General features: G+C 36.3%; 1 protein-coding gene across 4 annotated transcripts in view; it reads right to left on the bottom strand.

Moving 5' to 3' along the window:
- Positions 1-18,830, bottom strand: part of gig (TSC complex subunit tuberin) — a 943,661-nt gene that overhangs the window by 200,448 nt on the left and 724,383 nt on the right. For all 4 annotated transcript variants that reach the window (XM_090415521.1, XM_090415523.1, XM_090415524.1 and 1 more), the window contains one exon: positions 17,903-18,060. In XM_090415521.1, coding sequence (XP_090271647.1) covers positions 17,903-18,060 — 158 coding nt within the window. The remainder of the gene's footprint in view (positions 1-17,902; positions 18,061-18,830) is intronic.

Here is an 18,830-nt window from a genome sequence, read left to right as displayed (position 1 = left end):
TTTCCCAAAATATTTTGTATATCTGACAATCATTTCCTACGCTGCTATTTAGATGCCTAAAAAGGACCAACTTTTACTTTTTCATTGTGTCAGATGCTTTCTCTAAATCCACAAAAAATTCCTCCACTTCTTTTACCTTAGTAGAACCTACTGTGCTACAAAAGGCATAAATAAGTCTCATTGTTCAGTTCCCCATTCTCATATTTGCCCACATCACTCTACTTGAGACTGCCTGCCATTCAAGAAGATTAACCTCATATTTAGTGTTGAATACTATGGCTACACCTTCTTTCCCTTGACTGTTATTGTCTGAATATAGCATTTTGTATTTATTGCTCAGAACGATCTCACCAGTTTTTGCCTTTTTTGTTTCAGTCACCTCTATTACAGTGATATATATCGATCTGGTACTTATCCAATTCCTCAGCTAGCTCCATTTCTTTCCCATTCAGGCTTCTTATGTTGATAGTACCGATCTTGAATTCTGGTGTGTTGAGTTGGGGTGGGTTTTAGGATTTGTTCCAGTAACTGACTTTTTGCTGTTTGTCCTGGTTTCCTGGCAAAAACAACGGGGGCCTGGTTTTACTGGGTGACGCCCCAGCCGTCATGAAATTCTGTCATGTTGTACCGTCATTTCATATTTTGGTTTAAGCCAATAAGAATACAATTCGGTCGGCTAAATCCCAAATTGCAAGCCCATCCTCATTCGTTCAGTATCCAGGTAGATACCTAACACAGTGCACCACTAGAAGTTGAGGATTGGACATTAGATGAGAAGCCCTGGTCGGTTCTCTGCATTCCTTTAAAGGCTATGTGGAAGTCATTATCATTAAATTTCTGCCACAAACCTTCAAGGGGTGTACAGAATATGATAGTACTACATGAAAAATTTACATCATTACTAACTTCCTATCTACAATTTTCCTCCAAATCAGTCTGTTACTTGTCAAGACTCCAACATTATCAAATCTTATATTTCTATCATTTTAGGCACTTTGTACAGTATCAATCCACGTATATCTTGGTCTTCCTCTGGGTCGATTTCCTACCAACCTAGCAGAGAACACTTGTTTTGCTAATCTTTCCTTGCCCATTCTATTTAAGTGACCATACAACCTGAGATTAGCCCTGCTAACGCATACCTGGATGCTGACAATGTCAAGTTCTTTCCTAACATCCTCGTTTTTAATATGATATTACCATTGATGCCATCTGTTCACGCATCTAATCTTTCTCAGGACTCTCATATCTGCAGTTTCCAGTCTGTGGTCAAGTGTTTTACTTCTGACCCAGCTCTCAGATCCATAAGTTAAAACTAGTGTGAACACTGTCTTGTAAACAGCGAATTTCATGTTCTGACTAATTTCACTCTTATTCCATATTAATTAATTCAGTTGACTTCATACCATACCAGCTTTGCCGATTCTGCTGTCTTTTTCCATATTTAATTTACCATCTTCAGTAAAAATCGTGCCTAAGTAGCTGAAATGTTTCACTTGTTCCACAGGTTCTCCATTCACAACACAGTTGACATTTTCAATGATTCTGCCTATTTTCATTGTCTTTGTCTTTTTATTGCTGACCTTCATACCATATCTATTACAACAGCTATTCAATTTAGTCAGAGAATCTTGCAGACTTGTAACGAATTTATTTAGAAGTATAACACCGTCCGCATAAAGCAAGGAGCTGGCATTAACATCTTAAATTATGATATCATGTTTAACAACACTTTCCTACATAATGTGATCCATATAGATAATGAATAACAGATGGGATAATGTACATAATTGTCTCACTCAACAGTTAACATTAAACCATCTTCCTGTATGTCCTTCAATTCTAACTGCTGACTTACAACTCGAATAAAGACTAAGTATTGCGTGATATGATGCCCCATTGACACCATATAACTGTAGCGTATTGAATAGCTTCTCTCTTGGCATCTTGTCATATGCCTTTTCCAGATCGAGAAAAGTTAAATATAGATCTTTGTTATATTCCCATGCTTTCTCAACTATCTGTCGTCAATTGAAAATCTGATCCTGACAGCCTCTATTTGGCCTGAATCAAGCTTGTTCAACAATCCTTCTCAACAGTTTCTCAAGTATACTTGCATATATCTTACCAGGAATACTCAGTAATGAAATGCCTCTGTAATTCTCACATTCAGTTTTATTTCCCTTTTTATATATGGCTACTATGAGAGCTCTACTCCAATCATCGGGAATTTGTCCCTCTGTCCAGGCTTTCTGAACTATGCGGTGCAGCCACTGCTAGACTTTTATACCACCATACTTCAGCATTTCTGTCGAATATCATCTACTGCTGCAGCCTTTCCACATTTCAAGCCTTTGATGGCTTTTTCTAGTTCAAGTATGGATACACGTATTCGTGAAATGAATGCCAGTTGAGTCTTCTTCCCACTGTGCTATCACTGCTTGTTTCATTTAGCAATATTTCGAAGTAATTACTCAATACTACAAGGATATATTTTTCCCCAGTTTTCATGTCACCTTTATCATCTCTAACTCCTTTCCTCCATTTCTAAGCTTCTTCAACAACCTCCAGAATATCTTACCACCTTCTTGATATTTATTTTCTATGTTCTTGCCAAAGTCCTCCCATGACTTTTGTTTAGCTAGTTTTACACACAGTTTAGCTTTCTTACATTTGTCTCTGTATTCTCTAAGAGCACAAGCTGACTTATTTTCCAGGACTTTTTGAAATGCTTTCTTCTTTTCCTTCACTGCCTCTTTAACTTCCTATGTCCACCATGGAGTTCTGATTTTTCTATCCTTGCAGACAACCTCACCACATGCCTCTCTGGCTGAATCAATCAGGGTTTTCTTCAAGGCTTGCCCCTGAATCTCCAAGGTTTGATTCCTGTTCTCAAACTCTTTCATTTTTTCTTCAATAATCTTTGTGTATTTTAGTCTAAAATTCACATCTGAGAGATGCTCTACTTTTATTCACTTTAAAACTTTCTTACATGTCATTCTTTTCAATATGAAATTCAATTTTATCCAGATCAAGACTAAACAGTGATCACTTCCAATTTCAAAATCCTCTGTACCTTCTGGTGTTCTGCACCAGAGAGAAAATATATTACTATCAACAATAACATACTTTCTTACATGTCATTCTTTTCAATATGAAATTCAATTTTATCCAGATCAAGACTAAACAGTGATCACTTCCAATTTCAAAATCCTCTGTACCCTCTGGTGTTCTGCACCAGAGAGAAAACATCACTAACAATAACATAGTCAATGAGACTTTTCTTATTCCTTGCCTCTTCTCTCCATGTGAATTTGTGCACATTTTTATGTTGGAACATGGTGTTAGTAACAACCAGTCCATGTTCTGAGCAGAAACCTAATACGTATTTGCCATTATTTTTAGCTTTGTTCTTTTCTCCAAATTTTCCCAAAATATTTTTGTATGTCTCACAATCATTTCCTACTCTGCTATTTAGATCCCCAACAAGGACCAACTTTTCCTTTTTCATTGTGTCGGTTGCTTTCTCTAAATGATGAAAAAATTCCTCCACTTCTACCTTAGGAGAACCTTCTGTGGGACCATAGGCACAAATAAGTCTCATTGTCCAGTTCCCCATTCTCATATCTGCCCACATCACTCTACTTGAGACTTCCTGCCATTCAAGAAGATTATCCTCGCATTTAGTGTTGAATACTATGGCTACTCCTTCTTTTCCTTGATTGTCATTGCCTGAATATAACATTTTGTATTTATTGCTCAGAAATATCTCACCAGTTTTGGTCTTTTTTATTTCAGTCACCCCTATTATGTCGATCTGATACTTATCTAATTCATCAGCTAGCTCCATTTCTTTGCCATTCAGGCTTCTTATGTTGATAGTATCAATCTTTAACTCTGGTGATGTTGAGTTGGGGTGTGTTTTCAGATATGTTTCAGTAGTTGACTTTTCGCTGTTCGCCCTGGTTCCCTGGCAAAAACAACAGGGGCCTTGTTTAACTGGGCGACGTCCCAGTCAGCATGAAATTTTGTCATGTTGTACCATCATTTTGTATTTTGGTTTAAGCCAATAAGAATACAATTTGGTCGGCTAAATCCCAAATTGCCAGCCCATCCTCGTTCATTCAGTATCCAGGTAGATACCCAACCGGGTGCACCACTAGAAGGTGAGGATTGGACATTAGGTCAGAAGCCCTGGTCAGTTCTCCACATTCCTTTAAAGGCTATGTGGAGGTCTGGTCTCAGTTATATAGCTTTGACCCTTAAGCACCCCTATGTGGAAATCTCCTCTCATTAAATATTATATTATTATTATCTAGTAAACGTTTTCAGGATTCTCTAACTAAATTGAATTATCACTATAAAAAATTTCCCATGAGAATCTATAATAAAAAGATCTCTTTTTTTATTGCATACAATAAAATATGAAAATATGCAGGAATGTGAAAAATATTAACTTTATTCTCAACCAATCCCACAGAAAAAGTAAAATATTTCAGCTATTAAGGTGCAATTTAAATGAACAAAATGGCAAAATAAATATGAAAGTAGACCACGGAATAAGCAAAGCTTGCAAAGCAGACAAAATAAGTAAATCTTATTCTATTGTCTGCTAACATTGAGAGGAATGGCTGAAGTAATGAAGACTATGAGAATTGTGCATTATATCTGTTAACTGAGCATGCTCTTCACATTGAACACATGTTCAATGTGAAGGAAAAGACCCAGAGAAAGATCAGATCTACGTGTGCAGATTTAGTCAGAAGGGCCGTGGAAGACCAAAATAATAAATATGACAATACAGAAGTGATGATAATAGATCACAAGTAATAGTCTAATTTGAAAGAATACTGCTGACAGGAGAGCACCAATAATGTAAATTTAATCATCATTATTATTATTATTTCCCAAGACCTCATGGAGTCAAAGACTCATCTGAGAGGTCCTTTTATCACACACACACACCTCATCATACCGTGTCTTAAACACACTCAAAATTCTTGCAGACACCACACTCTCAGGCAAGGCATTCCAATCATTCACAACCCTGCAAGAAAAAAACCTGCCTCTCACTCCCCTACTCATACCCTCTTTATACAGTTTCCAGGGATGACCTCTGGTTCTCCCCTGATCTCCCACTATTCTCTGTAGAACTTCTCCAGCATTGATTCTATAACAACCCCTTACCAACTCTATCATATCTCCCCTCTTCCTCCTGTCCACCAGACTCTGCAAATTACATCTTCTCAATCTTTCCTCATACTCGACATTCCAGAGGTCAGAAACAACCTAAGTCAGTCGCCTTTGGACCCTTTCCAACATCTCTTCATCCTTCTGAAAACCTCCGGTGACCAAATCTGGGCACAATAGTCCATGTGTGGCCTAATCAAAGCCTTATACAATGGAACAAGTATCTCCCTACTTCTACACATCAGTGTCCTCTGCATCATTCCAAGAAGTCTTTGTGTTGTGTTCACAATTTTGGCAATGTGTCCCCTAAATTTTAGATCCTTATCCACTATCACCCCCAGATCTCTTATTTATTTCCTCTACCTCCAACAATATATTCTCACCAAGCATAAATTCTGTATCCCATCTTTGTTTTCCAAATTTTAAAACCTTACATTTTGCAACATTGAACTCACATCCCCATTTGCTTGTCCAATCACTCAATTACTCAAGTCTTCTTGCAAGGCCACAACATCTTCACTACACTTCATGGTTCGTCGCAACTTTGTATCATCTGCAATCAACTGAATATCTCCATCCAAATCTTCGCCTTTATACCATTTGTTCTTTATACCATTTCTTCCAATCAATGTTCATCCTTTCATAATCATTCTTTCTTTTGCTGGCTACATATCGAAAGAACTCCTTAGGATTCTTTTTGGCTTCATTAGCTAACTGCTGTTCATACCTCTCTTTAGCTACTCTCACCAACCAAGTCACCCTCCTTGCCTGGTCTTTGTACACCTCATGAAATTGGTTACTTCCACTTCTCTTATGCTGCCTCCAAAATGCCCTTTTTCTCTGTATCGCATGCTTAATCTCTTTATTCATCCATCTCACACCTACCATATTTAACCTTCTCACCTTTGGAATACATTTAGACATTGTATCTACTAAATAGTTTTTGAAAATCTCCCAAGCTGCATTGATCTCTTTTCCAACTAACTCTTCATTCAATGCTACACCCGCAAGCTGTCTCCTGAGCTCTTCATAATCACCCCCCTTGTAGTTCCACATATACCCTTTTTTCACAGGGGTCCTTGCACTGCTGGCAACAACCCAGGTAATCATCTCACGGTCACTTTCACCAATTGGTGGGTGATTTGACACCTCATTTATAATTACATCCTCTGATGAGATGACCAAATCGAAGACCCTTAATCCTTGTGTGCCCTCTGTTACATACTGTCTGAGGTAGTTATCCCTCAAAATCTCAAGAAACTCATTTTCTTTACTTCCAGTTGCTATCTCTTCATTCCAGTCTATATTGCCATAATTGAAATCACCCATAATGATCACCCTTTTCTTATTTGCTTGGCTTATTTGACTATACATTTCACTATCACCAACATCCACATTACCAGGTCTATAACAACATCCCACCAAGTATTTGATTCTATTCACCTCTATCTCACACCATACTGCCTCAAAACCACTGGCCCTATTTCTCTCTTGAATCTCTACCTTGTATGGACATAACTCTTTCTCTATCATCAATAGCACTCCCCCTCCCTTTTTATCCCTTCTATCCTCACAAAACATATCATACCCTTCCATCTCTATTCCTGTCAGGATGTTGTCCTCATCTAACCATGTCTCACTTATTCCGACAATCTCTGGGTGAAGAGATGCAATTATTGCAACCATTTCATCCACCTTGTTTCTTATACTTCTAGCATTGGTATACAAACACGACAGCTCATTTTTGGATCTACAGCTAGTTCCACTGATACCACTCACTCGATGTGATCTCTCCATGCTGGACTGGGGCCATTTCCCTTTTCTGCTTCTTCATTTTAGAACCCTTTTCAATTTCATCTGTTTCCTCTTGATCCCAGGTCATCCCATTTCTTTCCTGCCTACACATGCTCTCACCTCCTCTTGGAGCATCCACCTTTCTCATGCTGTGTATCCCTGTCCACCCTGAGCCTCCCTGTTTCCCTGCTCCTCTTGCACACCCATTCTCTCACTTTATATACTTATACCACTCATTTCCCCATTCATTTCCACTTCTTCAATCTCTCCTGCTCTTCCACATCATGTTGCACCTTCATAGAATTCTCAACACCCCCCTTGAGAGTACATATCAGGAATTTGATGTTTTTACCTGTCACCAACATTATTATAAAAGTGGAATAAAACATTGAATTTTTTCTGGTTTAAAAGATAACATTAAAAAAAAATTATGTTTAAACCAGTAATTTGGTATGTGGGCAATGTATTTTCACATCACTAGGGTTCACCAAAAGCAGCTATACTGCAATTTGAAGTGCTTATAAAATTTTCTTCTATGTTATCCAATTTAAGCTAGGTAACAATAACTGCTAGTCACAACTCAAATGAAATTTATTTTTCTAAAGGGTATGATCTTGTCAATTTTTATTATTATCCGAGACTTCCAGGGATTCAAGGACTCATCGAGGGAGGCTATAAATCACCCAAACCAGCTGTCACACCTTCCCTTAAATTCATTCACACTAGATGCACTTACTACTCCTAAGGGCAAATTATTCCACTCACTGCTCTCTGGGAGAAAAACCTAGCTCTTACCACTTTCTTGACTGTGATGTGTGATTTACAGCAATATTAAGTCAATTTTAATAGTTACCCATCATAAACACAGTATACCTTCATTCAGTTGTGGTGAAATAACTATTGATACTTGAGTAATTGCAACGATTTAAAATTCTCTAAGGTGAATAGCGTGGTGGACAGCAATATTTTTTTCATTAACTGGGACACAAATATTCTTGTGTTGTTAATTTTTTCTGCTTTTCAAATGTTTCTTTAAGCAGCTTGCCTTTGTGTTCAGTGTGTTCTTTGGATAAAAGAATTTAATACAGGTATGTTGCTAGAAAATAAGTCGAACATGGTATGCAATGATAACATATGGTTGTCAACAGTCCTTTGCAAGCTTACCTTGGTGACCAACCATTTAGTATTCCAATAGCATCAACATATGGTCTGCTGACATGTAATGCAGTAAAGAAATGCCACTCAGTAAATAAAACAAAATAATCTTTTTGGTTAGCCAGGTTAACAGAGGGCTTTCCATTCTTTAAGCATTCATTTAGTTTTCACTCTTCAATTTGCTAATGTTGTCATATAGCACATCACTCATAATCTTAAAAAAAATTATCCTGATAGGTGTACTAAAATATATAACAAAAAGTATGGTTGTCTTCCTTTCAAAAGGCTGTCTAGGCTAAGGAGATGAAGATTACAAAATGGAACCAATTTTGATTTTTAGTCACTTGTCAAGAGTATCTCTCATTAAAATTCCAAATTTTTATTTGGTCTCTGACATGAATGTTTTAGGCATTAAAGGCAGCCATTTTTAATTTTTTTGCAAACTTTGAGACAATTTTTTTTTTTTTTTTTTAAAGAAGAAAGTTTCACTCAAGGTGTTGAAAGTTTTTTCACTTGGTTATACTATAAAATAAAGATGACAAAAAATTATCTTCTTGGTTTCATCCTTTATCTAAGTATAAGCAAACAAACTTTGTACCAGAAGTATTTTCAGGACTGGGAAACTCGTATATAGAAGCTAAATGACTTCACATCAATTGCCTTGATAAAGGATTAAATGAAGAATATAATTTCTTGGCATCTTTAATTTGTAGTATAACCAAGTGAAAAAACTTTCAATATCTATCTCAATCCAGATTGTTTTAATAAGGTGTGACACCTTTCGACTACTTGTATATTGGAAATATATGATTTCTGCATTACTTCAACTTTGGTATCTATTCTGGTCTGGCTGTTACTGATGAGATTTCAAATCGGACTGAAACTGGGCTGGATCATACTGAGGGACATGATTCAGTGCAAGTAGAATTTTGCTCTGTTAAGGCTTCTGCTTGTTCACTGAAAAGAACAGCAAGTCCTGTGTACTCTGGTGTCTTGTCTGCTGCTTCACCGAGTAAAGGCTTGGTATGGTAGCAGACTTGCTTCTGGTTGTGCTGGGCTGAGGTTAGGCTTGGTTATCAGGTAGAACTTGATAGATTCCAAACAATGATCCTTTGGGTATTGATTAGTTGTTAGCCACTTTGGATAGTGATTCCTTTGGGGTTTGCAGATAATAGACGGTGGCCTTTTAAAGATAACCAGTTCCAAGTTTTTGGAACTTCGTAGGTTTTGAACATGCTGTTCCACGTCAATAAAGGTTGAAATCGGTCTGGGTAGTGGCACTTCCCTTAAGGCATAGCACTATACATGTCTATAAGTATATGTGCCTTGCATTATGGATAATAAGGCAATTGATGTGAAGTCATTAGCTTCCATATACCACTAGCCCAGGTGTGAAGATACTTCACGTGCTAACTTTGTTTGTTTAGACTTGGATAAAGGATAAAACCAAGAATATAATTTCTTGGCATCTTTAATTTATTTCCCTCAAGGTGATTTTGGGCACATATATTCCACATATATAAATAAAGCACAAAAAGAATTAAACCTGAGAATTCAATCTATGGCCTGCAGGGCAGAGTACGAAATGTGGAAAAAGAGTACTTGGAACAAGTGGCTGCCAACTTGAGAAAAATAGTTTTCTGAAAATGCATATAAGAAATCAAAAAGTACACACATTGCATTAAAATAGCAGTAAAAATTTATTTCTCTCAAGGAAATAAATTTTTACTGCCATAAAGGGGAATAAATTTCTCTCAATTTGACTATTTGGAAATAAGCTGTGTTTAATTATAAAATCCTCCAAAACTGTAAAAGTTCTGTGGTGGACCTGCAGAATAAAAATGGCTACTGTAATAAATAGGATGCTAAGAACATTCTAAAAAAAAAATAAAAAATTTCTTTCCATTTAAAGAACAGCATAATCAAATAACTCATGTTCATCAAAATACAAAATTTATGCTGCTTCTAGTTAAATTTTAATAAGATTTCACATGAGATGTGACTGTGTAGCCCTGTGGAAATGTGGAGTTCAATTCTGGTGCACAATGGAGGAATTTTTATTACAACTTTATTCAATCAGTTTCCAAATTAGTCAATCTCTGGCATGGGCAAGTAGGGTTTTCCTCCGAGGAATCTGAGCATTTAACTCAGAATCACAAAAAATCAACAGCAGGACTCATGCTATTATACACAGTAATATAAGTGTAAGGGTTTAGCATCCATGAGATGGTCATAGTTGCCTGCCACACTCTCTCTCTCTTCCTCTTTCTCTCTTGATAGGCTCTAAATCATTGATAGCCTGAGCTCACTATCAGTGAAGATTTGAAGGATAGAGACTCTCTGCCCATGTGTCTTCAAAAAAGTTAGTTATGGCTAAAGAAGCTTCACCCACTCCCTTGAGGGAATGAAAAGGAATTACAGGATTTATTTATTTTTTTAATTTGGTTTCACGTGAAATGACACAGGAAAACTATTTACAAAAGTTTTAAACAGAATTAAAGTAGAGTACTTTTTGAGAGGAATGGAAGATGCAATTATGCAATATTTTCCTAACAAAACAAACCTAACCTTATGACTCAGTGACAGACTGTGAAGAAAACATCGATTCAACCAGGAAGGTAGGTAGGTAGGTATGGGTAGCGAAGTTAATTTGCAAGGATTGAAAAAATTAGACTCTTTGATGGATGCAGGAAGCTAAAGAAACAAAAGGCAAAGAGGTTCAAGTCAGCAATGTTGTCAGAGAGTATAGAAAAAAATGTAAGAAAGTGAAGCAACATGTAAAAGCAGCATGAAAAGACCTTTGTAAGAACATAAAAGATAAATATCAACAGGCAGCAAAAATGCTCTGGTGGCAACTGAAAAACTTTGAAATAAAGAAAAGAGTACTGTATAAATAGATAATAAAGGTATAAAATATGAAGATAAAGATATTCTCAATGCCTAGAGTGATACTTTGAAAGCCTGTTTAAATGAAAGAAACAACAGAGTGGTGGTACAAAATACACATGAGGACCACAGTTGGGAGAACACTTGAGATCAAAAAAAAAAGTCATGGAAAAACGTTAAATGGCAAATGAAGGAATGCTCAAACAAAGTATGAAATGGAGTATCAAAAAGTATAAAAGTGTTACAGTGACTGTACTACATAATTCAGAAAACCTGGTAAGAAAGCTGAACACCAGATGACTGAAAGAAAAAAAACTCTCATAGTTGTTGTCATTGCTATTATCCATCCAACTCTTTTGTGGGATGGACAACATAAAGTCAACATCAGTCTTCTTCTCTTTCTCATGTCCTTTATTTTCACCAACATAACTGCATTTTTTAATCATTCATTTTCTTGCATAATATGTCCAAAGTATATTAACTTCACAGCACTCATAGCTCCCATAGTACTCATGTATAAAAAGGGAAAGAAAACAGTGTCAGAATTACACAAGGATTTCCCTAGTGAGTGAGTGTAGAATATGAAAGCCCACTTGAGAAGCTAAGAAAAATTGTAAAAGAGAAACTTTAAGAAGAGCAAGTTGAATTCAAACCAAACAGCTGTCAGGATTAGTTTTCACTTTAAGATAACAGTTGATAAATCATGGGAATATAATTTATTTTTTTTTATGTGACTCCCACCCATGAAAGGTTTATTTGTAAACCTATAGTACATTGTACTACAGGTTGGTTAAGGATTTTTTTCTATTTTATTGATTTAATGTTGTTTTTTGTAATTTTTATTTATTTTTTTATACAGTCTAGAAACCTTGCTCTAGAGACCAAACATAGAGCTTTTTTTAAGACTCCAATAAGTGGGGCTGTGGTCTCACACTAGGTGATGAATTTCATCTCTCACCTAAATACATTCACAAACATCCATGCCCACAGTGGGATTCAAACCCGCAGACTGTTGATTACAAAACCATGTGACATACAAGAGTAAAGCTGTTCAAAAATGTACAGTTAATGGTGTAAACAGCACATTATACAGAGCAATGCTTAATCTCATACAGAATTGCAGAGAATTAGAATTTAAGGAGATACAGGAAGACAGTTTGATTTAAAATCTAGTGTAAAATGTGTATAAATAAAATCTCTTCTAAATGTAAACATAGGTTTCGGTGGTTAAGCAGTTCTGTAGGTAGTTTTCAGTATTGAGACCACATATTAATATAAAGAGTTTATTAAAAATAAACAATTAAAAAACTCGATAAGTTTCATGCATCGTAAGACTTATATCATCAAAAGACCAAAAGTTTGGCTACGCTATGTTGATGATATTTTCGTTATTTGGCCGGGAATGGTAGATGAGCTGATTGCTTTTAAATATTATCTAAACAACTTGCATCCCAATATAATATTCACTAGAACAGTACAAAAAAATTACCTTACCTAGATATCCTTGTTGAAGTAAACGAAGAGGAAAAAAGGTTATCATTCTCCGTATACAGAAAACCCACAACGGGAAGATTTTTAAATGCTGCTTCACACCACTATCTATTGCAAAAAAGTAGGCATAATTAAAACTTTGCAAGATAGGGCATACAATATATGTAGCATACCGATTAAAAGAAATGAAGAATTACACTACCTGGCACAGAACCTCTCCCTTAATGGTTTCGAACCTAAGATAATCAAAAAAATTCTTAATACCAAATGTCAAATTCAAAAATGTCACAGACAAATTGGGCATGATGCTCTGCAAGTACAACATAAAAGTGGCATTTCTACTTTTAAAAAAATATCGAGATTCCTACATCCACCAAAACTGCCACATCACCCCATGAAAAAAACCAGGCGTCTATGAGATTCATTGCTCTCTTGTAGGCAATGTCGGGAAGGGCAGGAGAGATCTGTATGTCTGAGCATGTAAAAGATGTTGAAAAAAGAAGGAAGCACAAATCAGATTTAGCATTCCACACAGCAACTACTGGCTATCATGTACTCTGGCAACAGATAAACATGTCATATATTGATAATAATTGTTTCACAGGAAAATTTAAAGAAGCTGCACAAATGCTAAGGATCCCTACATGGTGCAATAAAAATCAAGGCTTGATTTTACATCAAGTGTGGTCTGCCTTCATCAAAATTTAACTGCCACGGACCTAGGATATAGCACACGTGAACCACAGAACATGATAACAACTAGCAATGTTCCAGTATGCATAAAGTAAGGAATTTATCATTTGTATTCTGGTTTCTCAATCATTTAACAGTTGAAGTTATTAAAAGCATCCAATATGTGTAATTAATTGTCAATAAGCTTTGGTTGTGTAAAACGTTTATGTACCATTACCCCTGATGATGTGTCTTATGACGCTCGAAACTTGACGAGTTTTTCAATTGTTTATTTTTAATAAACTCTTTACATTATATGTGGTCTCAATACCGAAAACTACCTACAAAATCTCTTCTGTTATTTATCATCATATGGATCACATTATGAAAGAAAGTGGCATTAAACCTGATATTAAAATTAGAAATCTTAATCTAAGCTCTTTATCATATTCTGGTGATGCATGATTCCTTAACTAAATCATAACTGTGATAATCTGGATAAAAAATCAGAAATAAAAAGACTATGAATATATGCAGGAATCATGAAAACATCAGCAACATCCTAAAAGGAAATATACAAGAACCTACGGTAGAGCTACATGTAGGGTGTATGCAGGGTTTAGGAAAGTAGTAACCTACTGTTATTTTTCTTAAATTAAAGCTGGAGGATTATTTGAGATTTTGTGACAACAACTGTTCCAGAGAGCACAAGCAGTGGGATTGAAGGGAAAAGATGCAGATTTGATGCATGCTCAACAGATGCTCCCTCAAATTAGCATCCAAAACCATGAATAGTGTTGTTGGATGCTAATTTGGGGGAGCATCTGATGAAGAGACAAAGAGCTAAAACAAGCTGTCTGAGATAGCAGTTCAAGAGAACAGCTCATCATCTATGAACTGAATTGCTCTCCTGTGGATAGCACATCAAGAATTTTTGAAAGAGATTTTTGGAGCATCACTCTAAACATGTGAGTAGTGGTAGTAGTCCAAGGATAGGCAGATTTGTACAGTTAGTAACTGGATGGGCCAAATGTAACATCATGAGTGAAAAAGAATGACTAGTTTCCACAGTCTGAAATACACTATTACAGAAGGTCAAATGCAGATGATTGTAGGATGTTAATTTGAGAAGGCTGTGATATCAGATCTAAGATGCAATGAAATGAGGAGTACAACAGCATATTTCTCCAAACTTTTCCACAATATGTGTCCAGTGGTAGATTTGGACTCAACAGTCAAGGAAGCAAGGCTTCCTTGGCTGTTGGACCTTTCAAAAGTTAGATTTCAATTTGCTGCTGGCTTATTTTGCATGTTTTTGTGCAGTTTCAGTGTAGGCCAAGTTTGAATTTCAGTATTAGGTATGGAAAAGAGAATGAATAGCTAGTGTGGTGAGTTTGAAGCTACACTGCAAATTATTCAGGCATTCAAAACTTTTAAGGGATGGGGGAGAGAGAGAGAGTAATGGAACCAGATATGTACACTACTTGGAAAGAAGTCAATGGATGCCCCATGGGAAAGTTGCATTGTGCCATGTAATGAGACACATGTTTGTAGCTGGTGTAAAGTGTCAGTGAAACTGTGTCCAGGTAAAATGGCTGCAAGAATGATAGAACTGATGGAGTTTGAAAGAGATGTTGTGATAGAATACCATGCTGCAAGCCTATTCTGTTCGGCAAATTGGGTCAATCCAGGTCATCAAACAGTGATAACATACTGAGATGGAAGTGCAGAGAGAGAGAGCCAACTGCAAGTGATACCTACAGTATACAACCCAATACTCATACATAAAAACCACCATTTGTCAGCTAACACATTGAATGTGGAGTTTCAGGCATTGACTGGAACACGAATCTGCACAAAAACATTTAGAATCAAGGCTCACAAACATGAGTTTTCATGGTAGGACTGCAATATGCATGCCCCACATTACCTGAACCAAATGCAGCTTTGGTGGAATGTGGAAGCTTGAAAAGCTGTTTTATGTATTGCCAAATCAAGCTACATTCTTCTACTGAGTAGATGAATGGATGTGTGGGATGCCCAGTGAATGTCTCTTACCAGAGTGCGTAACCCCAACTATGAAATTTGGAGATGGCAGTGTGATAGTATGGTTCTGATTTTCCTAGTTCAGACTCAGACCTTTATTTGTTGTGGCACAAACATTGAACTCCAAGAGGTTTCTGGACAATGAAATGCTTCCCACTTTGTGGTGTTTCTATTGAACTGACCACTGTTTCTTTCAGCAAGACAACACACTGTGTCAAAAGGCTGGTGCTGTAACTGCATGGTTTATGGACATGAATGTCACCACACTTGGCTGGTCTCCACAGAGCCCTGATCTCAACAAGATTGAACATCTGTGGGATAAAATGGAGCATTGGGTAGGATCAATGGACGTCTCAATCACAACAGTCCAGGACCTCATTATATGCCTACAGGAAGAATGGTCAAAATTCCCTTTGATCTCTATTGTATGCTTGTGGAAAGTGTGCCCTGCTGCAGTCATCGCAGTGAAAGAAGGTCCTCCATCTTATTAAGGTGGGTACCATGGCTATTTATCCTAACACTATGGTGTTCGTTGACTTCTTTCCAAGCTGTGTAGTTCAAATTAATGTCTGTCTGAAAGTATCAGTAGAAAAGACAAAGAGAAGCAACTGAACATCAGTATGCTGGAATGTGGAAAGAATCAGAAAGAGCTGTCGAGCCTAATTTCTACCTGTTGGACACATTTCCAAATATGGGAGCAACACTCTGCTGCTGGATTTGTAGAGTAATCAGTTTTCAGAAAAAAAAAGGTACTATCTAGAAGAGGAAAGCCTAGTACTTTGGATTCAAAGGTACCTACAAATGCTATACATTTATGACAGATGGATATGAGGAATGATGATTAATTTTTCATGAAATATCATAGGACTGAGATTTATAGAGATTGCACTTAAGCTACTGATCAATAGTATGGAAATCAGCATTTAGGGAGGTTTCTAAACATGTTAATTTTGTCATTATCTAATAGATTAATCTAATAAAAGATGGAGCTTGTCTAGTAGTGCAGCCATTTAATATTTTTCTGAGAGATGTACATATGATTGTCTATGTAATGCCTTTTTGATATACATACGAGGGTGGTCTGAAAAGTTCTTGGCCTAACAATGAAAAAACGAATTTTTAATTTCAAAATTATTTTTATTTTTCAACATAATCTCCCTTAAGACTAATACAGTTATTCCAGCACCATTATTCCGTCCTTGTAGTGGTTCTCAGTAAGATCTGCAAAATACCTCCCTACAGCTGCAATAATCTATTGATTCGAAGAAAAAATGTTGACAAGTGAGGAAGAGTTTTAGTTTTGGGAAAAGACAGAAGTCAGAGGGAGCCAAATCTGGGGAATAGGGTGTATGTTCCAACAATTCATAGTGCAAATCCCTTAATTTTTCGATTGCCAAAATACCTGTGGGCAGGTGCATTGTCCTGATGAAAGATAATTTTTTTTTTCTTCTGCAAACCGGGTCTTTTCTCAATTTTTTCGTTTAATCTGGTTAAAGGATCGGAATAATATTCTCTGGTTATTGTTTTAACCTTTTCAAGATAATTAATAAAGAAAATGCCTTTAGCATCCCAAAACACCGATGCCATGACCTTTCCTGCTGATGGAACTGACTTTGTCTTCTTTGGCTTTGGCGCTGAACAACCGGCTTCTGTCCACTGTTTTCACTGCTGTTTGGATTCATGTGTAATGTTGAATCGAAATTTCATCCATACTAATAAATTGACGCACAAAATCAGTTTTATTCTTGTTAAAATGCTCCAAGCACTGTTTAGAGATTTTCACAAGAGTGTGTTTTTGATCTGCTGTGAGCAAGCATGGCACCCATCTTGAGCAAAGCTTTTTTATTTGCAATTCTTCATGCAACATATATCCTACACATTCTTTTGAAATACCTATAGTCTCAGCAATTTCACTCACTTTGACTTGCCGGTCATCCAATACCATATCGTGCACTTGATCACTGATTTCTGGTGTTGTTACACGTTTTGGACATCCTTCATGAGGATCATCTTCAAGGCTGGTATGGCTACATTTAAACTCGACAGCTGATTTCTTAATTGTCGAAAACGAAGGAGAAAAGGGCCCATAAACTTTTATGAACTTCGAATGAATTTCTTTTGGCGTTAAACCTTCTTTTACAAAGAATCTCATAACCACACCATACTCAATTTTATCCATTTCAAGGGATACAGACAACACTTTTGCTACAAACAGCTGTATAAAACAAACTACTTGATAGAATGACTTGCAATTTCACATGGGTGCTTATGACAGATGTACCAACTTAGGGAAAAAAAATCTTGATGATAGTGTTGCCATCTATGGTCGAGGCTGAGAACTTTTCAGACCATACTTGTAAATATCATAATATTTTAGGTCTATTGTGTAGACCATATTAGCTCTGGTAATACATCAAAACTAGAAGTGGAAAACAATGAAATGCTTCATTCTTTACTCTTTATTTTTCTTTCTTTCTTTTTTTGTTTAAAATCTCTGAATATTACTATCTCTCATTCATTGTAACTTTTGTTTTTTAATTCTAATGTTTACATAACACTACTACTTTGTGAAAAATGTGATTTTCAAAAATCAGTGCCTAATTTTAATTTTTATCTTGACATAAAATATATTTAATACACCTCATGGAAAAGAAAATATTTAGCTTACAGGAGGAGAGGTTGGAAGAAAAAGTGGATTCTGTATTCTCATCATCCAAGATGTATTACCCGTGGGTCTTCTGATATGTATTTCTGCCCACCCTGTACACCAACAAGTACACATGCGACTTCCAGGTTTCTGGGAAGATTTTGATTGATCTTGAGAACCTGAAAATATTAACTGTAATAAGTACCTCTATTTATTTATTTATTTATTTATTTATGTGTGTGTCTTATGCAATTAATATCAATTATTTTTGTTACTTAAATATAAAGAGCCAACAGGCTTCATTTCGGCGATATAAACATTAATTAAATTAAGGGGATATTAGATCCCACATTGTTTTAAATCCGAACAAGAAACTCAAAGATTGGAATCAGAGAGTTTCATGCCGAATATAGTATAAAAAACTATAAAAGTATCGGCGAATACTAGTGTGAGCTGAATGCAAGTAGTCCTAGAACGTAGTACAAACACGGGCAACTCGTTGCAAAGGTGGGGAAAGTTCTGATCACTATTCTTTGGTATTTACCATAATGTAAAAACACATTTCCTAGGAAATGTATGCTGTTATTACATTATGGTAGGGAGGTCACTACCCAGACCAGTATCAGCCTTTATTGAGGCTTCATCAGTGAGTAGCTAGATCAAATTATTAATACCAAAGGGTATAGCGAAAAGAACTTATATACTCTGCTATACGAGTTGTCCAAAAAGGTGTACCCATTAAGTTACTTAAATATAAAGAGCCAACAGGCTTCATTTCGGCGATATAAACATTAATTAAATTAAGGGGATATTAGATCCCACATTGTTTTAAAACCGAATAAGAAACTCAAAGATTGGAATCAGAGAGTTTAATGCCGAATATAGTATAAAAAACTATAAAAGTATCGGCGAATACTAGCGTGAGCTGAATACAAGTAGCAAGTAAATA

The sequence above is a fragment of the Typopeltis vanoorti genome, chromosome 3 (genome assembly GCF_054136105.1).
Source record: "Typopeltis vanoorti isolate ZY-2024b chromosome 3, IOZ_Tvanoo_1.0, whole genome shotgun sequence".
Taxonomy (NCBI): Eukaryota; Metazoa; Arthropoda; class Arachnida; order Uropygi; family Thelyphonidae; genus Typopeltis; species Typopeltis vanoorti.
This window is presented reverse-complemented; position numbering and strand designations above follow the sequence as displayed.